This window comes from Hibiscus syriacus, unplaced genomic scaffold, assembly GCF_006381635.1.
Source record: "Hibiscus syriacus cultivar Baekdansim isolate YM2019G1 unplaced genomic scaffold, ASM638163v2 tig00111330_pilon, whole genome shotgun sequence".
NCBI lineage: Eukaryota > Viridiplantae > Streptophyta > Magnoliopsida > Malvales > Malvaceae > Hibiscus > Hibiscus syriacus.
The window spans coordinates 8,631,602-8,658,625 of record NW_024063059.1 but is presented as its reverse complement, the minus strand read 5'-3'; the positions used below and the strand labels follow the sequence as shown (position 1 = coordinate 8,658,625).

General features: G+C 32.2%; 2 protein-coding genes, 1 long non-coding RNA gene and 1 other non-coding gene across 9 annotated transcripts in view; 1 reads left to right on the top strand and 3 right to left on the bottom strand.

The window, feature by feature from the left end:
• The window catches only part of LOC120158556, a 30,610-nt gene extending 12,331 nt beyond the window's left edge, over window positions 1–18,279 (bottom strand). Inside the window, exons 1-4 of one of the 2 annotated variants that reach the window (XR_005519244.1) lie at window positions 18,229–18,279; window positions 12,672–12,790; window positions 11,893–11,898; window positions 1,842–1,847 (exon numbers count right to left, since the gene is read on the bottom strand). This is a non-coding gene — a long non-coding RNA (uncharacterized LOC120158556). Of the gene's footprint in view, window positions 1–1,841; window positions 1,848–11,892; window positions 11,899–12,671; window positions 12,854–18,228 lie in introns of those variants that run through there. The other variant, XR_005519243.1, reaches the window with a different exon arrangement.
• Window positions 585–26,788, top strand: LOC120158554. 5 transcript variants are annotated; one of them, XM_039169372.1, is made up of 6 exons: window positions 585–595; window positions 3,549–3,553; window positions 10,292–10,299; window positions 23,836–24,700; window positions 26,191–26,270; window positions 26,388–26,788. In XM_039169372.1, exons 4-6 carry the CDS (start codon window positions 23,855–23,857, stop codon window positions 26,530–26,532), a joined length of 1,071 nt encoding a protein of 356 aa, XP_039025303.1. In that variant the 5' UTR covers window positions 585–595; window positions 3,549–3,553; window positions 10,292–10,299; window positions 23,836–23,854; the 3' UTR covers window positions 26,533–26,788. The 5 variants fall into 5 exon arrangements, with proteins under 5 accessions (XP_039025303.1, XP_039025302.1, XP_039025304.1 ...); XM_039169371.1 differs by having other exon boundaries at window positions 23,836–24,712; XM_039169373.1 differs by having other exon boundaries at window positions 23,836–24,712; window positions 26,403–26,786.
• LOC120158844 lies at window positions 1,732–1,836 on the bottom strand. The gene has a single exon (XR_005519287.1). It is a non-coding gene; the product is annotated as a small nucleolar RNA R71 (small nucleolar RNA).
• LOC120158555 (polygalacturonase-like) lies at window positions 16,874–17,438 on the bottom strand. The gene is made up of 2 exons (XM_039169376.1): window positions 17,225–17,438; window positions 16,874–17,147 (listed from the first exon to the last, which is right to left on the bottom strand). The coding sequence occupies exons 1-2, from the start codon at window positions 17,228–17,230 to the stop codon at window positions 16,887–16,889; spliced, it is 267 nt and encodes an 88-aa protein (XP_039025307.1). The 5' UTR covers window positions 17,231–17,438; the 3' UTR covers window positions 16,874–16,886.
• Window positions 26,789–27,024: the final 236 nt, after the last annotated feature.

The following is a 27,024-nucleotide window of genomic DNA, read 5'->3' as shown; positions in this document are numbered from 1 at the left end:
GTTTTAGGTGCATATTTGTTAAATTAACACATTATACATATTGAGGGTTTTTTGGGCTACCTGGGATAAATTTGATTTTTGCTACAAAACTATACACTGATGTTGTTGTAGTATTGCACGCAAGAAATATTGAGTGGAAGCTACAAAAATTGATGTAACTCTAGATAGTTAGGTGAATGTTGTGGATTGGACACCTGACTTGGGCAGCTATAAATGGGATGGATACCACCTGAAACGTGGATGTATTTCATTGAGGATAAAAATTGCCTCAAATATATAAATAGGAGTACTTTGAATGCTTGGAACGAGACAATTGAGAAATTATTAGGAAGTACTCATTTTGTACATTGGTTCTTTACAATCCATGGAAGCTTAATTCTCTTACAGGGATTACTGCAACAAGAGTAGTTTCATCTGAGTAGCATCGACAGCCAGCAAATCACCATTCAAAGCTTTCTATTGAGAGAGAGTGATTTGAATGTTCTTTAAACTTTGTGGATGATATTTTGGATTGACTATTCTTGTGTTTATTTTGATACTACTTTTTATGTGCTTGTTGCTTCATGATTATTAGTAGAAATACTTTTAATTAAATGTATGGTATTATGATTATTGTCTAGAAATAGATTTGATTGCTTTACTGTACACTTTTGATAGCATTGGTATTGCTGAAGAGTAGTGAGTTTTGTTAATACTTTGATATCTTTGATTAAAAAAGTTATTAAAGTATATCAAGGGGTCTTAATTATTGTTAATCACATAAGAGTAGTGTTTATTATTTACTTAATATAAGATGTTGAATATATCATTTTTCTGTGATTTGATAGATATCTTAGTGTTCTCTGGTTGTTGTAGCATAATGTGGTGTTTATTATCTTGATTTTATTATCCTATTTAGAAAATGTTTTCATATTGATTAAGCTTTAAACTCTAATGAAGATCATTTTTCTCTATGTGGATTCGATACTTGTAGCTCTCTGAGTTACCACTTATTACTTGGTCATTGGTATACACTTGCACTTAAGCTGTAGCAATTAACCAGGCATCAAGTTTTTGGTGTCGTTGCCGAGGAGCATCATTTTGATTTAGAGTTTTCTGTATTTTTCTTACATTGTTATTTTTTGTAGGTATTTGTTAGTTTTTACTTTTACTAGTTTATGCCCAGAACCAACGATGATTTAGATCCGTTTGATCTAGAAATTAAAAGGACTTTTAAACAATGTCGCCGCGAAGTTGCGAGAAACACACCAATTATGGCTAGACCAGGGAATGTTGCTATGCTAATGCTCCAGCATGGAGAGGATCGGGAGTTCCCTGTTAGCATTGAAGTAGGACATCTATTTCATAACATGGATGATAAAAACTAACCTATTCGTGAACATGTAGTCCTGAAACTAGATGATAAGCATCAAGGCATCATGAGGTCAGTGATTAATGCTACGAACTTTGAATTAAAGTCAATCATATTCCAAATGTTACAATCTATGGCACAGTATGGATGGTCTATTGTTGAAGATCCTAAAGCTCATCTGAGAGTTTTCATGGAGGTTTGCAATTCATTTATTTAGTAAGGTGTTATGGAGAAGGCACTAAAGCTGAAGTTATTTCCTTATTCGCTACGTGATAGAGCACGAACTTGGTTGAGTTCACTACCTCTAGGTTCTATAGCATCCTGGAATCAACTAGCACAAAATTTTTTAATAAGATTTAATTCATCGAATATGAATGCCCAGCTTAGAAATGTGCTAAAGTCTTTCAAGGAAATGGATGATGAAAGCTTATATAAGGCTTGGGAACGATTTAAGGAGTTGCTAAGAAATGTCCTATGCATGGTTTTCCACATTGAACTCAAATGGAGATATTTTAGAACGGGATAAATATTTACACACACATATGGTAGTTGATGCTTCAGCGAATGAACCTCTGTTAGATAAGACATACAATGAAGGATACGACTTCTTGGAAAGGGTCTCAACTAATGATTGTCAATATTTGAATACAATGAGCATGTTTTGACAAAGGAATGCTGCAATAGTAGATTTTGAAGCTTTTAACTCTATGCATCACAGATTTTAGCATTGCTGGATATGGTAAAGAAATTGCAAAAAACAAGATGAATGTATGAAGTTAAGACTGTAGCACTCATCATTTGCGTTTATTGTGGCGATAATCACAACTTTGATGAATACCCACAAAATCCAGAGTCTGTTTATTATGTGCAAAATTATCAAATGAATGGCAATACTTTCTCCAACACATATAATGTTAATCTCAAGAATTACCCTAATATTTCCTAGAGAATTCAGAACATTGCTAATCTGCAACAACAACATTATCAGCAGTGGCATTATAATAGATAGGAACCATTACCACAACTACAAGCACGACAACAAGTTGCTCAGCCACTACAAAATCAATCATATATAGGTCAATATATTTTACACAATCTTCCACTTTATCATCTCTTGAAGGTTTGATGAAAGTGTATATGGAGAGCCAGTCAAAATCATTAAGAGCTCTAGAGAATTAAATAGACCAAATGGCTAATGCTCTAAATAATCAGTTACAAGAAATACTGCCTAGCGATATAGAGAATCTGAAGCAGCATTATAAGGCTATCACCACAAGAAGTGGAATTCATATTGGGGAGCCATTTGAAAAATAGAAAAATGATGATGAAACTTAAAAGGGAAAAGGCAAATAAGTTGAGTTATAGCCACAAATGAGCCATACTACAACATCCAACCCAGGACAGTGTAGTAATTCAGACTGTAACATCCTCAATACCGGGTTAGTGACTAAATTGTAAAATTTTAGAATTTGGTGATTAAAGTAGAATAGTTGAATAGTTCAATGATTTATTGGGGAATATTTCTTAAAAGTTGTTAGTAATTATTCAAGGAATTAAAGGGAAAAATGGTCATTTGACAAGAAAGATATTTTTCCCCTTATATGAATGAATCACGTGGGGGAAGAGTTGTCTTCTTATTCTTTCTTTCTTCTCTTCTCTTCATCGTGAACCCCTAAAGGCAAAGGTGAGTTTCTTTTTTGGTTGATTATTTGTTGATTTAAAGTTTAGGTTTTGATCATTAGATGATAATTAAGCTTAAGTTATCTTAAAATCAAAAGATAAAGGAGTTAGGGAAGATTAAAGATTTGGAGTTCTTGAGTGAAATCTTGAAATATAGTTGATAAGTTGAATTTGAAACTAAATTTGACTTGTCATCAACTTAATTAAGAGATATGAAGTGATAGAATTGAATTTAGAGTATACTGAAAATTTGGTATGATTATTGATTTTTATATGGAGAATAGGATTTTGAGGTTTGACTGTGATAAATGACTAGAAATTGGTTAAGTATGTATATTTGAGTTAAGAATATGAAAAGGAATGAAACATGAAGAATTGAAGCTGGAAATAGTGAATTTTTGTGCATGAATAGTGATATTTGGGCAAAATTTACAGATTTCTATAAGGGTACCGATACCTTAGGGAGGGTATCGATACCCCCTAAAGAAAAAAATGGAATTTTGGTTCATTAAACTAGTTTGAGTTATTAACATCAAGTTATAAGGTTTAGGCTTATGATATCATCTAGAAAATTATGTTTATTTAGATATTGAGCCTAAAAAAGTTCCGAAACAATCAAAGAATTAGAATCGAATCAAAGCAAGGCTAAGGTGAGTGCAATTTAATTTGTACTTAGGTTATTCAACAAACATTGGCTTGCGATGAGCCAATGACAGAGTTATTATAGTAAGGAGTAATTTCTAAAATGTTATGTGATCTTTATGTGTGCATGAGTACATGAAAATGTGTATATGTGTCATATGTTATTATATGTAATATGTGATATTGAATTACATAAATATATATGAAAAATATGATAGCAATTATGTGATATGCATGATATGTTATCTTATGTGCTATGTGATGTATATATGAATATATGTGAATAATATATGACATGTATATGAACAAAGGAGAAATGATATAAGCTATATGAAACCACTTACGTTATTCCATGCAAGTGATATGAAATATGTGGCATATAAATATGCAATATGTGATACATGTTATATGATAAGAGATAGATGGTTACGAATACATGTGGTATGTGACAGAAGAAAAGAAATATGTGATCATAAGAGCAATGATATGAACTATTATAAATGATAATGCCCATGTCATATGATATGAGAGCTATAGGTATAGTTAGCATGCCAAGAGTCGAGGGTCTACGCGGTCCTTCGGGACAACTCATAGGTCTTTCGGTGAATATGGACAACCCATAGGTCTTTCGGGACATATTCACAGGTCTTTCGGGAAAAATTCCATATACCACTCAGTGGGACTTAAACGAGCTGTGGTGACAACAATAGTGCACAACCTCAATGTACTCGAATACCTTAAAGTTCTTAATAATGTACATGGGCTAATAAAGAGATTAAACAAATATACTAAATGTGATATGTATATGTGATTTGTTATATGGAATAAATTACATATTCATGTATTGGTTATATGAAAGGATATATGTTTTTAATTATATGAAATGTATTACATGAATTATATGATGTGTATAAATGATAAATATATGATTATACGATAAAAGATATTAATCATAATAATAGGATAATGATAAGAAAGAAGATAATCATATATGTACATGTATGGATTTTATATATGAATAGAAATATGTTGGTGTATGATATGATAGTAGTAATTATTCATGCATGATTATAAGTTAGAGTTACTATTATATGTTTATATGCCTCACTAAGTCATAGACTTAACGTGTGATTGTTTCACACGTAGGTTTCGAGAAGAGAAAGATTGATAAAAGTTATGCAAGACAGGTCAGTTCCTCCTTTCCAAAGATCATATCAGAAAATAATTAAATAGTATGTATTTTGTAATAATGATAATGTTTGGCATGTAATAAAGATTTGAATCCGATATGCTATAAATGGTTTGTAAAATCATATGATTGAGTTTTGAAATGTTTTAAATGTGTATATGTAAATGGTAATTTTATACGGATGAAAACTTAGATTTTTGTGAATTTATACATATTTTACGAAAGTACTGTAGCAGTATTGTAGCAGGGTATCGGTACCTATAGCAGGGGTATCGATACCCCTCAAGTAATCTGAAAAAATTTTAACATTCGCTACTGTTCACAGTACTATTCATACCATATAGTATTGTTCATAAAAACGTATATTTTCTTAAATTGGTTATAATGAACATAATTCAACAATATTTTATCATATTTTCTTAATAAAAGTCCAAATGATATGTTATTTTGTAAAAGTAAAGGTTTTGAAATGTCAATGTGACATGTCAGACTCGTATTCGGGTCGGATACGAGTTGGAGTGTTACATTTAATGGTATCAGAGCTACGATTTAGCCGATTCTAGGCTAAAAATGAAGTTAAAAGTGTTTTAAAAAGTATACATGCCAACACAAAGTGGGAAAAAATTTGATCTGATAGTGTAAGGAGTGTAATGTCTTGTTAATGAGTTAAATTATTATGTTATATTAGATTTATGATCATAAGAGCTTCCAAAGTGAAGCACAGGGCGATATACCTGAAGGTAATAGCATGCACCTGCCCTGTCCAGGTAGGGAGAAGAGCGAACACCTCAGGGAGTGTCTATATAAGATTAGAGAATGTTTTCATGATGTGGAATGATATTTTGATGTGTTTTCTATTTTCCACTTCTTTAACTCATAGAATGAATGTATCAAAATACTTTAAAGAGTTTAAAGCACTCGAGCTCAAGGGTGAAATTGAGGAAGGTTCTGTTGTTACAGACCTTTAGTTAAATGATATGAAGATAATGTTAGAAGTTTTCATTTCTCCAAAGTGAAGAAGTTAAATTGAGTAATTCGTTACTACATGGGCAAGCTAGAGTATGGTGGACAAATGTCACCATAAGAGTGTTAAAAGATCAAGTGACGTAGTTATTGTTTGTAGAAGAATTCAAGAATAAGTAAATCGATGACCAGTTTATAAGACAAACAAATCTAGAATATATGAGCTTGATGCAAGGGAATTACACGTACATGTGTATGAATGTAAGTTTAATAAGTTAAGCATATGTGTTGCTGAGTTAATTTAGACTGAAAAGAGATTCAAGTGATTTGATGTTTAGGGCTTGCGCCTTAAATTTAAAGAATGTTACTGGTTTTGAATTTGTTCTCATTTCAAGAAATGGTTAATCACGTTAAAGCTCTAGAGAGAGCTCAAAATGAAAGGATCGGAGAACAAAAATCTCAGATGATTAAGAAAATTAGTGCTTCATAAAGTTAAGCACCATCAAAGAAAGGTAGAGATTATGGTTTTCAACTTTAAATCAGATATGAATTAGTTGTATTCTCCTCCAGAGAATAAAGCTAATTAGTTCAGACATATTGAAAATTATAGTATTAAAGGAACTTTATTGTTTTGAAATAGAATAGTTTCTTTACAGCATGGACAAGATAAAGTAGAGGGGATGGATGTTAATTAGAGAATATTAAAAGACCAAGGAATGGAGAATATTGTTTTGGAATGGTTTAAGAATATGTATATCAGTGATCAGTTATAAGACAAATGTAAATGGAATAGTTGAATTTGAACCAAAGGAACTGTAGCAGGGTATCGGTACATGTAGCAGGGGTATCGATACCCCTAAAGCAATCTGAAAAAAATTTAACACTCGGTACTGTTCATGGTACTGTTCATACCGTATAGTATTGTTCATAAAAACGTATATTTTCTTAAATTGGTTATAATGAACATAATTCAACAATATTTTATCATATTTTCTTAATATAAGTCTAAATGATCTGCTATTTTGTAAAAGTAAAGGTTTTAAAATGTCAATGTGACATCTCAGACTCGTATCTGACCCGAATACGGGTTGGGGTATTACATAGAATCTTTGCCAATAGCAACACCAACCACTGCTGATACTCCATCAACTTCAATGCCTCAACAACTACAGCCAAAGCCACCCTCACCATTTCCACAACATTTAAAAAAAATCAATAATACAAAGCGTTAATAGATCCATTTCGCTAACTCACTATCAACATCTCGTTAATTGATGCTTTAGGAAAAAAACCTGAATTACAACAAATTCATGACGGATATCCTCTCAAAGAAAATAAGACTTGGTGAATTTGAAACTATTACTCTTATTGAGGGCTGCAACGCTATGGCTACAAGTCAGTTTCCGCCAACTTAAATATCCAAGTAGTTTTACTATTCATTGTAATATTGGTGATAAATTTATTGGTAAAGCTTTGTGTGACTTAGGTGTAAGTATCAATTTAATGCCTTTATCCATTTTTAGAAGATTTGGGAGGGGCTAAGCAAGACCAACTACAATCATTTTACAACTTGTTGATCAGTCTACCATGCATCCGAGTGGTATTGCAGAAAATATGATTATGAGAGTAGATAAATTCATATTTCCTACGGACTTCATTATCTTGGATTATGAAGTGGATAAAAATGTTCCTCTTATTCTCGGACGACCATTCCTTTCCACTAGCTGAGCATTAATTGATGTTGAAAAAGAAGAGTTTACTATGCGTTTAAATGACGAGCATATCACTTTTAATGTTTTGATTAATGCTTCTTCTATAAATTATAATATTGAATGTTTCTCACTTGACGTGATTGATGTTTTGGCACAAGAGCATTGGGAAAATGTTGTAGCACAGAAAGTGTCATTAGCGATGAAAAAGGAATTGAAGCATTGAACTAGATAAAGAAAAAGTAGAAGTTATTGAGAAATTGCCTCCACCAACTAATGTGAAAGTAGATCGAAGTTTTCTTGGTCATGCTAGTTTTTATAGGAGATTTATCAAGGATTTTTTTCAAATTACTAAACCCTTTTGTTCATTACTAAAGCAAAACAAAAGGTTTTTTGTTGACAATGAAGTGATTAAATCCTTTAAGACAATCAAGATGAAGCTAGTAAATGCTCCTATTATTGTAGTATTAAATTGGAATCTACCTTTTGAGTTAATGTGTGATGCTAGTGACTTTGTTGTAGGTGTAGTGTTAGGGCAACGAAAAGAAAAAAGGTTTCAAGCCATACATTACACAAGTAGAACATTAAATGATGCTCAGGTTAATTACACCACCACTGAAAAAGAGTAGCTTGTTGTGGTGTTTGCCTTCGACAAGTTTTCTTCTTACTTGGTGGGCACGAAAGTAATAGTTTATATTAACCATTCACCGTTGAAGCATTTATTTACCAAGAAGGATACTAAGCCCAGATTAATTCGATGGGTTCTCTAACTCCAAGAATTTGATATTGAGATTCGGGATAAGAAGGGATCTGAAAATCAGGTAACTGATCACCTATCTAGGTTAGAATCGGGTAGTGAGATTGGCAGATTTGTAATAACTCCAGGTAATTTCCCTGATGAGCGCTACTTGTTTCTACAACATTGCCATGATATGCTGATTTTGCTAATTATCTAGTTAATGGGATGATTCCACCCGATCTTAACTATTAAGGTTTAAAGAAATTTATAAGGGATGTAAGACAATATCATTGGGAAGATTCGTACTTGTTTAAACAATGAAATTATCAACTTATGAGGCGATGTATCCCTGAGTGTGAACATCAAAATATTCTATAACATTGTCTTAATGCCCCTTATAGAGGTCATTTTCGTGCTATGCACACAGCAGCAAAAATAATTCAATGCAAGTAATATTGGCCATTATTTTTTAAAGATGCCAATGAGTTTGTAAAGCATTACGATTGTTGCCAGTGAACAAGTAATATTTCAAGGTGAAATGAAATGCCATTGCAACCTATTCTGGAGATTGAACTTTTTGACATTTGCGGATTAGATTTTATGTATCATTACCCATCTTCATGTGGTAAACTTTTCATTTTAGTTGTTGTTGACTATGTCTCCAAATGGGTGGAAGCTTTCTCTTTTCCAAATAGCAATAATAAAACGGTATTACATTTTCTGCAAAAAAAAATCACTCACTTTAGAACACCCCAAGCATTTATTAGTGATGAATGATCTTAATTCATTGGAAATCAGGTTGCTAGAGCATTGAATCACTTTGGTGTGAAGTACAAGATCGCTACAACATATCATCCATAGTCCAATGGAGAAGCTAAGGTATCTAACTGAGAGATTAAGCTAATTCTTAAGAAGGTTATGAATCCTTCTAAAAAGGATTGGTCACGACACTTGGAAGAAGCATTATGGGCTTATAGAACCACTTACAAGACACCATTAGAGATGTCCTCGTATCAACTTGTTTATGTAAAAGCTTGTCGATCATCTGTAGAGCTAAAGCATAAGGCTATGTGGGCATTAAAAAGCTAAATTTTGAATTAGATGATGCGGGTGAGAAAAGAATGCTAGAGCTTAATGAGCTAGAGGAGCTCTGAAACAATATCTATGAGAGTTCACGTATTTACAAAGATAAGAGAATTAAGTGGAATAACCAACATATTTTACCAAGACACTTCATCACTGGACATCAAGTTTTGCTATTTAATTCCTTATTGAAATTATTTCCTGGGAAGTTGCAATCTCGTTGGTCAGGCCCCTTTAAAATCCTTGAGGATTTCCCTCATGGAGTTGTGTTATTAAAGAACTTGATGGATGAAAGCACATTTAAAGTCAATAGGTAGTATTTAAAGCATTATTGCCAGCAAAAAAAAACCTTAGCATTTTTGTTTCAATCACACTAAGTGATCCTTCCCCTTTTTAGTATTTTTTGCATTTTGAATAAGTCAATTTCTTTGACATTTATTTTTCTTTATCAGCTTATTATTCTTGGTTTTCTTTGTACATGATTTTGTTATTTTTGGTACCGCTCTCTGTAAATTGGTCTTCGCTGCACATCTATTATATGATTAGTGTACATTAAATGTTGTTCCTGAAGCTATAGTAGTACCCGACGGTAAATATTCCCTCCTTGGTAATACTGAGATGTAAACCATTATTTTTTCCTCCTATATTTTTCACCGACCACAATATCTAATCATAGACGTCCGTTCAAAATAAACTTTATCCTTTCACCCTTACATTTTGAATTTTAATTATCCCCTCTTTCACGCCATTAATAAAAACCTATTTACTTTACCCTTTCATTCCCACTATCTTTCATTTTTTGTGACTTTTTGATAACCCTAGTCTCCACTTCAACCTTTACTAGAATTCTTCCATGGCACAAAGGAAAAAATCTAGCACAAAGCCATTCGGCCGAACACCCACTCCACAGTCGTTAGCAGCTGCTTCACAAAAAGTTTCTCTGATTGAAGAAGTGACAAGATTTATGGACGATGAGTAACAACGAAGGTATGAAGAAGAGTTTTTTCGCTGAGATTTTTTCTTCGAGTAAGGTTTCAATTTATCCACTGAGAAAGAGCCCTATATGTTTGATTATATCTCCAAAATGGTCACAAAGCACGGCTTGGAGAAGTTTTTCGATCACCCCGGTGATATCAACCAACAAGTGGTTTGGGAGTTCTACAACTACCTCACCGATCAAACTAAACGATTCGTGTTTGTTTGCGAGCAAATGGTTCACTGGTGGACAAAGCCTATTAATGCTCTATTGTGTATCGATGAGGAGCCGTACGAGCATTTGACATTCATTGATAATATGACTGAAGAATATTCAGAGCAAATTGGAAGAGACGTTTGTTTTCCTGGGCGTTCTTGGATGAGATCAACAACAGGTGTTCAAACCATTAAGCGACTTGATATTCATCGTGATACTAGGGTATGGTTTATTTTTCTTCGTATGCGTTTAATGCCTTCTATGCACTTCTCTACAAATAATAAAGATATGATTTTACTTATTCCTCTATTTTATCGGGAAGAAAAATTGATGTTGGGAAGATTATATATGTTGAGATGTTTGCGTGTGCTCAAAAGACCTTAAGCTATTTATATTTTCCATTACTAATCATTGCACTGAGTTATCAAGCACAAGTGGTTGCATTATCTTCTGACCACATCATATAGAATTGTAGTCCAATTACCCCCACAGCTGTGAGGTGAACTTTTTAAAAGGATGGCCTTAACCCCAGTAAAGCTCGTGGCAAGCCATCCACATCCATAGCCACATCGTAATTCCCACCTTTGGAGAATCAAAGTCTGGAAAACCTGAAAAATGCTATAGCATCCATCAGTGCTAAGTAGGATAATATTATGGCGTTGCTGAGCCACTCTCTTCGGAAACAATCTCAAATGCACAACACACAAGTCCAATATTGGGAGTATGCCAAGAGTAAGAATCTACCCACAAAGAGTATTTTTGCCAAGTTGTTTAAGGAAGCCGAAGGCTTGTTTATGATATTTTCAGCAAAGATTTTAGAAGATCTGATGCAACCAGCCATGCTTGATGCTAGCCATAGTTCGACAAGTACATAAAGTGCTAATGCTAAATAACTGGTTGGTGAGAAAGATGTCATGGTTATGGATACTAAATCATCAGAAGCTAAAAAGGGAGTTGAAGAGGATGAAGATGAAGGGAAAGTCGAAAAAAAGATGGAATGGAAAAAATCCACTAAATTTTTACCAGTAGATGTTGAGATTATGGAGGAAAAAGAGACCTTAAGCAGAGAATTACCACAAGAGAAAGTTACTGTAGGAGAATATGCTCCAGCAGAAAAATTTGCAGTGAAACTATTGGACCTGATGAATCTGAAGCTGCAAAAGATGTTATAGTTGTTGAGAATCCTGAATTAGACACAAAAAAGGTGATTAGTAAGTTCATCGATGTTGTCGAGCAATCAATTATTGTGAACTCGCCTGAGAGCAATCTCTTTGTACCAACCGTCGGTGCTAAGAAACCAGAAGATGAAGCAAAGAATATGTTAGATGTTATTGTATCTACTACTCCAATCTCTGATGTTGTTGTGGCAAAAGTCACGTCAACTTCAATAATTCAGAAGAGGAAGAGCTCGGTGAAAGCTAATACAACAGCAAAACGTCTCCGTCCAAATGTTCTCAGTCCGTGCAAGAGCCCCAAAAAGCCCACTTAGGGAATTTTTTCTTCCCTTTTTCATGTTTTAGTTATTGTTTTTTTAATTATTGTTTGTTTTTGCTTTTCCTTTTGTTATTGCATGCATTAAGTACAATGCATCCCTTAGGTTTGCGGGTGTATTGTCTTTAAGATACCACAAGTTACTTCTGTGACGTCCAAATTTTTGGAACCATCCCCAATTGAAATACAATCATCACCAGTTTTGATATATATGTTTATAATTTTACCCCTTCTGATCTTCCGATGTGAATACCATCCGTGTTTGGGTTATCTTTGGGTGCAGATACAGTGACACGTTCGAGAGTAATGTTTTTGCATCCCAAAATATTTACGTGGAACTATTTGTTATCTCTAATAGTTATATCTTGTATCATTGCATTGGTCAAAAAATCAAGCCTGGTATTCTATTTAATTTCGGAGTTAAAAGAGTCACAAGAAGAAAAAAAATATGTATTAGTTATAACTATTAAAAATAATATCTAATTCTTGTGAAATGTAAGAAACCATACGATAGGGAGGTTACTACAGAAGTCGTGTTTTTCGCATCCTTCTCTCTTATAAGAAGCGGTCCCTTATCCATCGAAAGATCCTCCACAAAACAATTTAAAGTTCTCAAAATAAAGAAAGCTAACCCATTTAGGCTCCTTAAAAGCTTTAGGATCAGCTGGTGCTTTTATATTGCCCTGAACTTGAAGCTCAATTGGAGTCTTACAAGGACCTTCCAGGGTTGCTTGACTTAATAAATATGTCCCTTCAGGAATCACAATTGTTGTTGTAGTTGGTGAAGCACAAGTCTCTTTCCAAGCATCCAACAATGGCTAAAACAAATTAGATTAATAAAAAAGTTATACATGTTTTTCACTGTTAGAGTATTAAAGTGAGCTATAATTTTGCTTACCGTACTCAAATATATATTCAAGTTAGCCTTTGTGCCAAACTTAGCTACGACATCAAGTACACCTGCTTGAGCTTCTATTGCTGTAAGGAATAAATTTAATATTATAGACATTGCACAAACAACATTAAAAATTATTAACATCTCTTTTACTTTGTATTCACTTGAAGGTGGGATGGTTTTTCCTTTTGTTTAGTCTCAAATATATAGAGATGGTAGGGAAAATTACAACCAACCAAAATTTTCAATCAAACATTTTTCTAATTTAACCGACGTGTGTAAATTATAAGGCTAGAATTTACTTTATATGATTAGCTTGTGTTTTCTTATACATATGACATGGCTAGATAAAATTTTGGTTAGTTTGTTTGCAAACTTGAATCATGTAATTTAAACAGAAGTATTTTATCAATATTACTTAAAAAAAAGGTGTTCTAGAACTAAATTGGGACATGATCCAAAATAATCGTAAACATGTATAATGTTTAGCTCCTAAAAACATTACTTAATATTTTCTGGATAAAAATTATTTGTTCATATAATTAATTTTTAGTTCTGAAGTATATCTCGTACTCTAAAAGGCTTTGAAACTTAATCATCTATAAAACAAAGTGAAAATGACTTCATACAAGTGTTTGATTTAAAATTTTCGATCAACTTAGTGCTTGTGTTAAATCAAAATGTTTTAATTTGATTACATGGAATTGACATTACCCTAGGTATGGCAAAGTTGAGTTTAATACGTCCAACTACATATTCCAATTTGAATAATTAACTAATTTCATAAAAGAAAAATTAGGATGACTAAATTTAAAATGTACGAAGAGTACAGGAACTTACAAGTTACAACATATTGTAACCTTTTCCATAATAAATATATTCTTGATAATTATCTATTTTGAAGGTAACGATATCATCAAAGCTACAAATTTGTTAGAAAAAGTTTTTATGACACATTTTTTCTACTTATTTTATGATAAGACATTTCAGATATGATAAACAAAATATTATAAGAAGTCCAAAAAATTAAATATTAATTTATGAAATTAAATGAAGAGACATAGATCAAAATATAACCAATTTCATTAGAAGTTAAAAAGTTGGCAAACAAGAGCCAATTTTGTAAAAATATATTTTATTCAAAATTATATAATATATTTGAAATATATTCAAACGAGACCTATATTTTAAAATAATATTAAAAATTGGAATTAATTGTTTGATATTTAATTAAAAATGAATAGTTAAGTTGACAAATTTTAACATACTGAGACAATATTTTGTTTTATAGCCTTGCACATGTAAAGTAAACAAAAGTCTAACCTCAAGGCTCAAAATTATGTATTTCATTTTTTTCAAGGTTAATCTTCAAAATAGTTTAATAAATTTTCAACAAAAAAAATCAGACTCGCACCCGGAGTAAGCGTTAGAGTAGTATGTCTTTGAGACTTCAATATATTATTGGAATTTTGAAACGGATCTAATAGAAAGTTTGAATAAGTAAACTTTGTATGTTTGACACATCGTGTAGTTTTATATAGCTTTAATGACGATTGCTTAGCATTTTTACTTGAAATAAAGATAAATATCATGTATGTTCAAGTGCAGTGCACACATCCGAAACAAATAAGTCAAAATACATAAAATGTTACCACATATGTGTTGTTTCTCTTTCTTTTAAGGTATATTTTTCTTTAAAATATTAATGTAAATATTTCTTAATAACTTGGAATTAATATGAAATGGATGCATTTATATAAAATGAAAAGATACATAAGTTAGTTCACTTTTTTTATTGCATCCAACACTTAAACCGTAGGTGTAGGGTTTTCTGGTACAGGAGTAGAGCATGCAACAGGATTTTGTTTGCCAATAATTTTTTGTTTAACATTTTTACATTCGGATTAGGCAGGTCCATCCGGTCCACTAAACGTAATGTCAATGTCGGAGAGTTCTACATTTTCACAAGGAAAAGTACCACTGCAAACGAGTTTAACAACTTCTGGAAGCGCAACCGTACCATGAATGTTCTTGAAGCTGATGTTACTTAGTTTAACATTTCATTCTTCCTGTAATATCAATCTACTAGTTAGATGATTGATTAACTATTTTAATTGTATTGGGTATTTGATAAGTATGTACATACATTCATTTTGCATTTATTCCATGGGCAGTATTTCTAGTCAATTAGGATGGGGTAACTAACATTCGTCACGATGATATCCTCGAAATGAATATCCGATGCAGTGCCGGGAAATTGACCTGCCCAAGTCTTGATTCTAACACCATTCGAAGTATTAGTCAGGGTGCAGTTGGATACTTTAATTCCTTCAACTGGTTCTTCATTTGCGAACTTTCCAAGACTACCGATATTGATGTCGTGTCTGGGTCCACAAGTTACTCTTGTGACGTCCAGATTTTTGGAACCATCCCCAATTGAAATACAATCATCACCAATTTTGATATATGTGTTTATAATTTTACCCCTTCTAATCTTCCGATTGAATCTCATCCGTGTTTGGGCTATCTTTAGGTGCAGATACAGTGACACGTTCAAGAGTAATGTTTTTGCATCCCAAAAGATTTATGTGGAACTGTTTGCTATCTCTAATAGTTATATATTGTATCATTGTATTGGTCAAAAAAATTTAATATTATACCCATTGCACAAACAAGATTAAAAATTATTGCCATCTCGATTACTTTGTATTCACTTGAAGGTGGGATGGTGTTTCCTTTTGTTTAGTCTTAAATATATAGAGATGGTTGGGGAAATTACAACCAACCAAAATTTTCAATCAAACATTTTTCTAATTTAACCGACGTGTGTAAATAATATGTTTAGACTTTACTTTCTATGATTAGCTTATGTTTTCTTATACATATGGCATGGCTAGATAAATTTTTGGTTAGTTTGCTTGCAAAAATCATGGAAATTAAACAAAAGTATTTTATCAAAATTACTTAAAAGAGGGTGTTCTAAAAACTAAATCGGGACATGATCCAAAATAACCGTAAACATGTATAATGTTTAGCTCCTAAAAAATCTTAATATTTTCTTGATAAAAATTGTTTGTTCATATAATTAATTTTTAGTTCTGAAGTATATCTCGTACTCCTAAAGGCTTTGAAACTTAATCATCTATAAAGGAAAGTGAAATTGACTTCCTACAAGTATTTGATTTAAAATTTTCTATCGACTTAGTGATTATGTTAAATCAAAATGTTATAATTTGATTACATGGAATTGACATTACCCTATGTATGGAGAAGTAGAGTTTAATACGTCCAACTATATATTCCAATTTGAACAATTACCTAATTTCATAAAAGCAAAATTATGATGACTAAATTTAAAATGTACAAAGAGTACAGGAACTTACAAGTTACAACATACTGTAACATTTTCCATAATAAATATATTCTTGATAATTATCCATTTTGAAGGCAACGATGTCATCAAAGCTACAAATTTGTTAGAAAAAGTTTTTATGACACATTTTTTTCTACTTATTTTATGATAAGACATTTCATATATGACTTTCATAAACAAATAATATTTATAAGATGTCCTAAAAATTAAATATTAATTTATGAAATTAAATGAAGAGACATAAATCAAAATATAACCAATTTCATTAGAAGTTAAAAAGTTGTCAAACAAGAGCCAATTTTGTAAAAAAAAATATTTTATTCAAAATTAGATAATATATTTGAAATATATTTGAAAGATCGTTTACATTCAAGTGTAGTGCACACATCCGAAACGAATTAGTCAAAATACTTAAAATATTACCACATACGTGTTGTTACTCTTTCATTTAAGGTTTATTTTTCTTTAAAAATTAATATAAATATTTCTTAATAACTTAGAATTAATATGAAATGGATGCATTTATATAAAATGAAAAGATACATATGTTACGTTCACTTTTTTATTGCAAGCCAACACTTAAACCGTAGGGGTAGGGTTTTCTGGTACAGGAGTAGAACATGCAGCAGGATTTTGTTTGCCAGTAATTTTTGGTTTAACATTTTTACATTCAGATTTTGCAGGTCCATCCGGTCCACTAAAAGTAATGTCAATGTCGGCGAGTTCTACATTTTCACAAGGAAAAGTACCACTGCAAACAAGTTTGACAACTTCTGGAAGTGCAGCCGTACCATGAATGTTCTTGAAGCTGATGTTGCTTAGTTTAACATTTGATTCTTCCTACAAGATCAATCTACTAGTTAAATGATTGATTAACTATATTAATTGTATTGGGTATTTGATAAGTATGTACATACATTCATTTTGCATTTATTCCATGGGCAATATTTCTAGTCAATTAGGACGGGGCAACTAACATTCGTCACGGTGATATCCTCGAAATAAATATCCGATGCAGTGCCAGGAAATTGACCTGCCCAAGTCTTGATTCTAACACCATTTGAAGTATTAGTTAGGGTGCAGTTGGATACTTTAATTCCTTCAACTGGTTCTTCATTTGAGAACTTTCCAAGACTACCGATGATGCCGTGTCCGGGTCCACAAGTTACTCATGTGATGACCAGATTTTTGGAACCATCCCCAATTGAAATACAATCATCACCAATTTTGATATCTATGTTTATAATTTTAACCCCTTCTGATCTTCCGATGTGAATCCCATCCGTGTTTGGGCTATCTTTAGGGGCAGATACAGTGACATGTTCGAGAGTAATGTTTTTGCATCCCAAAAGATTTACGTGGAACTGTTTGCTATCTCTAATAGTTATATCTTGTATCATTGCATTGGTCAAAAAAATCAAGCCTGATATTCTATTTAATTTTGGAGTTAAAAGAGTCACGAGAAAAAAATATGTATTAGTTATAACTATTAAAAATAATATCTAATTCTTGTGAAATGTAAGAAACCTTACGATGGGGAGGTTACTATAGAAGTCGTGTTTTTCTCAACCTTCTCTCTTATAAGCAGTGGTCCCTTGTCCATCGAAAGCTCCTCCACCAAACAATTTAAAGTTCTCAACATGAAGAAAGCTAACCCATTTAGGCTCCTTGAAATATTTAGGATCAGTTGGTGCTTTTATATTTCCCTGAACTTGAAGCTCAATTGGAGCCTTGCAAAGATCTTCCAGGGTTGCTTGACTTAATAAATATGTCCCTTCAGGAATCACAATTTTTGTTGGAGTTGGTGAAGCATAAGCTTCTTTCCAAGCATCCAACAATGGCTATAACAATATAGATTAATAAAAAAGTTATACATATTTTTCACTGTTAGAGTATTAAAGTGAGCTATAATTTTTCTTACCTTACTCAAATCTGCATTCAAGTCTGCCTTTGCGCCAAACTTAGCTACGACATCAAGAGAACCTGCTTGAGCTTCCATGGTTGTAAGGAATAAATTTAATATTATATACATTGTACAAACAACATTAAAATTTATTGGCATCTCTTTTACTTTGTATTCACTTGAAGGTGGAATGGTTTTTCCTTTTGTTTAGTCTCGAATATATAGAGATGGTTGGGAAAATTACAACCAACCAAAATTTTCAATCAAGCATTTTTTAATTTATCCTTTACTTTCTATGATTAGCTTGTGTTTTCTTATACATATGGCATGGCTAGCTAAATTTTTGGTTAGATTGTTTACAAACTTGAATCATGTAAATTAAACAAAAGTATTTTATCAATATTACATAAAAAAGGGTGTTCTAGAACTAAATCGGGACATGATCCAAAATAACTGTAAACATGTATAATGTTTAGCTCCTAAAAAAACTTTACTTAATATTTTCTTAATAAAAATTGTTTGTTCATATAATTTATTTTTAGTTCTGAAGTATATCTCGTACTCCTAAAGGCTTTGGAACTTAATCGTCTATAAAAGAAAGTGAAAATGACTTCCTACAAGTGTTTGATTTAAAATTTTCAATCGACTTAGTGATTGTGTTAAATCAAAATGTTATAATTTGATTACATGGAATTAACACTACCCTAGGTATAGAGAAGTAGAGTTTAATATGTCCAACTACATATTCCAATTTTAATAATTACCTAATTTCATAAAAGCAAAATTAGGATTACTAAATTTAAAATGTACGAAGAGTACAGGAACCTACAAGTTACAACATATTGAATATATCACGATATACATAGAGGGGTGTGAATGATCGAGATAGGATTTGTCCTTCTTACATAATAGGAAACATATCACAGGCCACTTGATTGAGTGAGACAAAAAACGCATGGCCATGCTCGAATAAGTTGATATGAGATATCACAAATTATTCGTTTATTATAGTCTACTCTAGATATCAAGGAATAATAGATGGGCTATACAAGTGTGACTATTCCAAGACTTGTGCTTATTCTAGATATAAAGGACAAAAGGATATAATACATTGAAAGAGTTAGTCACGGATATGTTATGTAGATTAATGACTTCCCATAACTTAGGTAAAAATGACATATTGCTAGATATCACTCATTATTTTTAATATTAGAATACTTCTAATTATTACTACTAACGTTACAGGAACCTAAAGGGTCGCACCCAATGGTTGAAAAAGAGAGCAACTAATAAATGTGTCACATATGTACAATTTGATTGCACATGAATAAAATGTGTAATATTTATATATATATATATATATATATATATATATATATATATTATATATATATATATATATATATATATATATATATGTGTGAGTAATTTTAATTACACATAAATACCATATTTAATAATGTAATTAAAGTAATTGTATTTCTAATTAAATTCGAAATTTTAAAACTCCTAATAGCTAGCGTGACACATATATAAGGGATATATTGGTCTAATAGCCGTTTGAATGTTTTTTTTTTGGAAAAATCCCTAAATTCCTAGAAAGGTTTTGCTCTTAATTGCTATTCAACCTAGTGAACTAAGTAGAGGCTAGGACAAAATTTCATGGAGTCTAGGATTCGAACTATTCGTGACTTCCGTTAGTCGTGTTGTATTTGTTGATTTTCAAGGAACCCAATGTAAGTAATCGCATCTATTCCTCCTAATTTTGGATTTAACGTACTTGGATCGTTGGTGAGACCTTCACGTTTTGTTTTTTCTACGGCATGGGGGCACTGACGGTCCCAACATTATAATGGTTGTCTAAGGTTGTGTTCCTTGGCCATGTGGTCCCAGACGAGAGGATAAGAATATATATATATATATAAAGGAAGAATGAGATATAGTCAAATGATAAAGTCCAAAAAAATGTTTTCGAATTTCGAAGTTTCTTGGGACTTGTTGGTTACTATCGAAGGTTCATACAAAAAATTTTGATGATTATCTTCCTTCTAACCAAGCTATTGAGGAAATATGTGTTATTCATTTGGACAGATAAATGATAAGAAAACTTCAAGATGTTAAAAAAATATTGACATAAGCTCCAAAGTCAATGTAATCAGGATTTGGAAGGACTGTGTGATTTATAGTAACGCTTCTCATAATGGTTTGGATGCATACTCGTGCAAAAGGAAACGTTAGGGCTTATGTTTCAAAGAAACTAAAGAATCATGAAAGAAATTAGTTGACTCGTGATCTTGAATTGGCAACAGTTTTGTTTACATCATTGATTTAATGCTACAATCTATATGGCGAGTGACGTTATATCTATGTGAATCTCAAAAGTCAAAAGTCAAAATATGTGAAAATAAAGGAAATGGATTAAATTCCTTAAAGATTGATGATGTACGTCACGACTACCACCAGGAAATATTAATGAGGTTATTGATACGATAAAGCCAAAAGACATTTCAGTTATGAGATTTTTTAATACGTTATTATTTTAAGGAAAGATGGTGCTCTCATTATAGAACTAAAGTTAAAGCTTCTGTTGCTAGATCGAATAAAGCATCTTCAAAGAAAAGATGGAATGTTCTTATCAAATATAGAACAAGCAAAAAAAGGTGAAACCAAATACGTTAAGGTTAAGTCTTACTGATATTTATATTATCGAGGAAAAAGTTGATATTAGAAATAGGTATGAAAAGAGTTATCACCAAGCTTGTTTCTAAAGGGTTGACATGTCAACGAGTTAAAGTATAGTATCAAGTGCCTTCTGGATTATTATAATTGATTTCTATCCCTTAGTTGGAATAAGAACGAGTTACAATAGACTTTGTAACTGGAAAAGATTATTTAAGACAATCTCAAGATTGTTGTCGATCAACAAAAGTCTTACTCGAATTTAAAAAGAAAAAGAGATATTTCATTAAAGTGTTTCTTAAAGTGGTGAAGGATATAAAGATGCAGTCAGAATTTGACTTATGATATGAAATCGATATTTATTAAAGCTTGTAAAACAAATCAAAGTTGGAAAGCTAATTACAAAGGAGAAATATATGAAAAAAACAATGCTTCATCTATTTACATCAGGTAAGTATTGAAAATTTGAGGATGAATTTTCATAAGGGAGAATAATTGTAATACCCAAAATTTTGGTTAGTGACCAAAATGTAAACTTTGAAAGTTTAATGGCCAAAGCATAAAATTAGGAAAAGTTTAGGGACCTAATTGGTAATTTTACCAAAAAGAATTCTTATTCCATAAATGGATAGTTTACTCTTGAGAGTGGGGTTTTATTGAAATTAGAATCTTGATCCGAAATTTATGTTAAAAACTAGAAAGTGTTAAAGTTTGCTAAAAATTTGATAAATCGAATCGAATAGAAATTTCAGGAAAATTTGAAGGGCGTTAAATTAAGCTTAGAAATATTATTTCCAAATGTTAAAATGATGGAAAATAATATGGACCATTGGAAAAATTCGTGAAGAAGTGAATTGGTAGCAAGAAATTAAGATTAAAGTTTGGTGAGGTTTATGTTTTGATTTGTATATAAAGTATTAATGTAAGTGCAACTTAATTATTTAATTATCCTGATTGAAGACGACTTGTGGTAAATCAACCTCGTATTGTTTTATTTTAAAAGTATAGTTTGTGTTTTAATTTTGGAATTATTTCTATAATATTTTATCAAGTTTCATGAATGATTTCAGGTATGAACTGCCCATGTTATATTTTGCGGTTATGATTTGAAAATAATTCTGGTTTGGCATGATATTTATTAAGTGGTTATGAATCAAAATAAAGTTCATTGTATGTTGCATTGAGAGTCGTGGGTACATGAGGTGGAGTGATTCTGTTATACTGTGGTGTTACCTGAAGGTACACTAGTATATATATTTTGATGTGATTGCTCTTTGTGTACATATTACGATTCTGATATGATAGCATTGTGTGTGTTTATATGTTCCGATTTTGATATATTGTGGTGTATTAGTGGGTGCACTAGTATATATATTCTGATCTGATTGCACTTTGTGTGCACATTATGATTTTGATATAATAGCATTGTGTGTGCTTATATATTCTGATTATGATGATAGCACTGAATTGATTATTGCGCTCACTCGTCTGACTCATGTACCTTGCATTCTCATAAATATACATTGGGCTATGAAAATGAAATAAGGAAAGTTTTGAAAGTGACTTAAAGGAAAAAAAAATATAAAAATGAATAATATGAAAGTTTTGAAATGTGTCCGAATGGAAAGTATATGCAAAGTATACTATTTTTTATGTTGATTATTGTGATTTTGATGAAATTATAAGAGCATGATTTTCAAGTTTCTGATGAGGAAAAATACGGCTTGAAAAGATCGGTTTGAAGTTTTAATATTTAAATTATAGTTTATTGCTTATATTTTATAAATTTTATATTTTAGTTATATTTCTACCTCACTAAGTTTTACTTAGCGCGTGATGATTTTCATGCGTAGGTTCAAATAAAGTAAAGGACGTGAAGTGAGTAGTTTGCTAGCATCTTATGGAAATCGAACTTAGTGACTGTATCAGTAAGACATCCTAACTTTGACTTTTTAGTGGCATGTACATTATATTCGTTGGGTTGCCTTATCAGATTTATTTTAAAAAGGAATTTGTAATATTAATTTATAATTGTTTTGATTTTTGGTTAATTTTAGTTAGAATCGTATTTATGAATGAATATTATTATGACTGGTTTTAAATGATTTTTAAATTAAACAGTGATATGTATATAGTTACTAGCTGACTAATGGGCGGCGCAATAGGGTTTTGGGGAGAGAGCGAAGCCATTCTTTTGCAATCACACTACTCTTTTTAGGATCATCCGTTTATTAATATATTTCCTTACCTATTCGCAAACTCCCAATATTATGATATACTCGAGCAATCACATTTAGCTACTTAACCAAATTAGTACAAATCAATTTATTCTAGTGGATAAAAAAGTTGTCATTATTCTTAGAGAGTATGGGTTTAAGCTCCAACAACTACAGCAATATGATTGGACATTCATTGAAAAATAGTTGATATTATTTAAAATAAATATTATTTTGTTTAACTTAATAAAAAATAATTAAATTGTTTTTATATTCTTTTAAGGTATAACTTTTAGATCCAGTAATGATATTTATTTTACTTTTTCTAGAATTTCTTTTTCCTTCTCCTCTAAAAATAATTTAAATTTAATTTAATATACACTAGATAAAAAATAAATTATCTACTATTATAAAATCTGTAGTTTCTTTCATATTTTTGAAGTTGACGGATTTTTTATTTTAGTTTAATATGCATTCGTCAGGCACATCCTACAAAACGTATTTTGAAAGATATTTTTCATGTGACGCGGTAGTATCATTTATGATAAAAGTAAATATTAATTCAAAAGATAATTTAAAATGGATATCAGAATAAGAAATAGCAATAAAAGAGGCCCTTTAAATTGGGCTATGAAATGGACCTAATAATCAAGTACATACTCACCCCAGGCCTTTCTTATCCTGGTAAGAAAACCCCCAATATTATTTTATTTTATGTTTCTCACACCACCTCAATCTGACGTTACTCAATGCTCTGCTCTATCCCGACCGCTAAGTCCGGTTCCAACTGGCTGGACCGGCTTCGTTCGATCAAGGGGTTCCCCGCCGCCGACAACCTTGACCTCGACCATTTCCTCTCGAATCCCAACCCTCCCGCTTCTCCGCTCATCAATGCCTCCGATTCGCCGGATTCAAACGCCGAGTCAACTCACTCCAACGACAAACAACTCCAAAATCCCAACCCGCCGCCACCACCTCCGGAGGTGACATCCGCCGAGCCATCCGGAGACAAGAAATGGTTTGGTATAATGACCAATGTCCTGTCGGAGCTCTTCAACATGGGCGAACAAGCCCCAACCTCCAGGTTTTCCAAGAAAAAATCTTCCAGGAAACAAACAAACCCTAGAATTTGCATTTTCAATACCCCCGACGTTAATTCTACCGAGGAACGGAAAAGCAGTTCGGATAACGTGAGAAAAGACAAGGACGTCCTCGTTTCAACGAGGTCGTTGAGTTCAAGGGAAGAAGCGAAGAGGGAATCGGAACAAAGGAGCCAAAATAACAACGTGGAAGGAGAAGAAGAAGAAGGAGAAGACAAAGGAGAAGCAGAGAGGGAACTGGTTGGGTACTCGAGAAGTGAAGCTACGGTAATAGACACGAGCTGCAAGGAATGGAAAGCTGACAAGCTTATCTTCAAGAGGAAAAATATCTGGAAAGTTAAAGACAAGAAAGGAAAGTCACGCGCCATTGGTAGAAAGAAGAGGAAACCACCTCCTCCATCTCAAGACAATTGTGTTTGTAATAAGAAACCAAAGATTTCGAGTTTGGAGCTGATAGAAACCAGTAGAACACAATGTGGATCGCCTATAAATCGTGTAAGATTTAAGGTTACATGCCCTTTCTAATAATTCTTTTAAATCGATCACTGCTATTTTGTTAACTTGGATTCAGCTTTGTCTATTGATATGCATTGTGAGAGCTTCTAAAAGTTCAGTCTTTCATTGAAGAGTTCAGTATTGCATTTGTGACTCAATGTTCTATGTTGTTTATGTAAATTAATGACTTTACTTAGATGGGAATAATGATAATGTAGCACACTACTCCGGTAAACTTTTCTGGGTTACTTAAATGGGAGTGATGACAATGTTGCACACTAGTGGATACAATCCTGGTACACTTTCTGGGTTTGATTGAAGCTGTCTAAGTATGATGTTGTTTTAAGCTATTCAAAACACTGAAGATATTTTTGGCTTTCTATTTATCTTAACATGTTACCTTATAACATTGAGAACCCTGGGCTCGATAGCTTATATGCTTGTTTTCTAATTCTTTCCACAGCGGTAGGCTGTTGTTCATGCTGTTAACTTCAGCTATTCTTGATGCTTTTTTTTTCTTTTCTGCTGAAGAGGGGATAGAATTCCCATGTAACTTAGTCTGCTGTGCCAATGTTGGATACGTGTATGTGTTTGATATGGGTATATTTTTGGAAAGTCATAGCACAGAGCTATGTCAAAATGTGTATTGGACATGAGTACTTTACAAATGAATAGTTTTAGTAACATAGTAGTATTCAGTTTTATGTTTCAGTTTTATTAAATTCTACGGGGATATTCTAATTTGATGTTTGGTGATTAAATCAAAACATAGTTCAATATATAGGTAGTTACTAATTAAACTTATGATGCAAAGTGACAGGAAGGTTCGAATTTTCTAAGGTGCAAATGATTTAATTTTGGTTTTGAGAAATGACAACAGAGATATAATACCTGTTTTTTTTATTGTTTTCTGCACTCTGAAAGTCACTCATAGCAATTTGGTTATTGAGCTTCTTATAAATGCTTCTTTCATATGGAGACGCTTCCTTTGAATTTCAAGTATGCCTTCAGTTCTGTATAACACTTTTTCTATTTATGCCAGTCATGATAAATGTGTCTAGTTACAATTTTGCTTCCCGCGATTTAGAGGCTAACGATAATCAGTTTTTTCAGTCAGTTTTGAAAATCATATATTATATGAATTCAACTATCCTGAATGTTGTTCCTTCTTGTTGAGTTATTGTTTTGAGTTCCTTGAAACATTTGGTTTGATCTTCAGTTTGCCCCTTGCTGGAAGTAAATTTTGTTTTCTTATAAAAAAGTTAACTCTTTTAGTTATTCACTGAAAATGTTGGTTATATATGTATGTATGTGTTCTTCAGTTGAAACGCCAGTTGAATATGGTTTTTATGGGTCGGTCATTTATATGTGTATGTTGATAGCTTTTTGATGATTGACACAGTGGAGAGAATGCCCCCATTGTCAGTAAACCAGCATGAGGTTAATGAAAAGTGGTTTTAACTTTTTTATATATTCATCTTCTATGCAAGGGACGGAATGCTCCAGATGACAAAAGGGAAGAAGTTCACAATGAGGCAGCTGATGGTCTTACCCAAGTTCTTAGAAATAGGCAAGCAGAGCAGCAAATTACCACAGTTCTTTTTCTTTCATTCTTTCATATTTTCTTCCATTAATCAATCATTTTTATTTACTTGATTTGTCTTCGGTTTAAATTTAATTCATCCAGGTTTCCTTACTCCAGATTACCTCGGAAATCAGGAAAGGGAGGTTCTTCTGTTATCCTTATGAAGGCTATTCCTACAGGCAAGAAAAATGGAGGAAAGCTTGCCATGAACCTGAAGGACTCACAGAGGAAATATAAAACGTTATAAATCCATCAAGCCTGTCTGGTAAAATACCCAATTCTGCAGTTGAGCCAGCAATTGGTTCTATTTTGAGTATGCCTTGCTCCTATTGGTGGATGGATGGGATTCAAATGGCTATGTCTGAGGTTTTGGGGCTAAAATTGGCCCCTAACTTCAAGCCTGTGGGTCAGGTATTTACTTGATAAAAAATAATATGGAAATTTATATTTAGATTTGAGAAGATGGTCATGTTGGATGTTCCAATCAGAAGCTCATTGTAAACAGAATCAATTATGGAATTACCTAATGCACAAGATGAGAGATTGGAACCATTGTGCAAATTTGATCAATTATGGTTTTTTTTTTATTTGGGATGGACCGAATTTATATTTAATTAAAAATATTAATATAAATATGAAAAAAAGTAATATTTGTGAATAGGAAAATAACATTTCAAACTTGATACGAATGGGATAGTTCATTTGATTGGGGAGTATTCAATTGAGTTTAGTTAAAGAG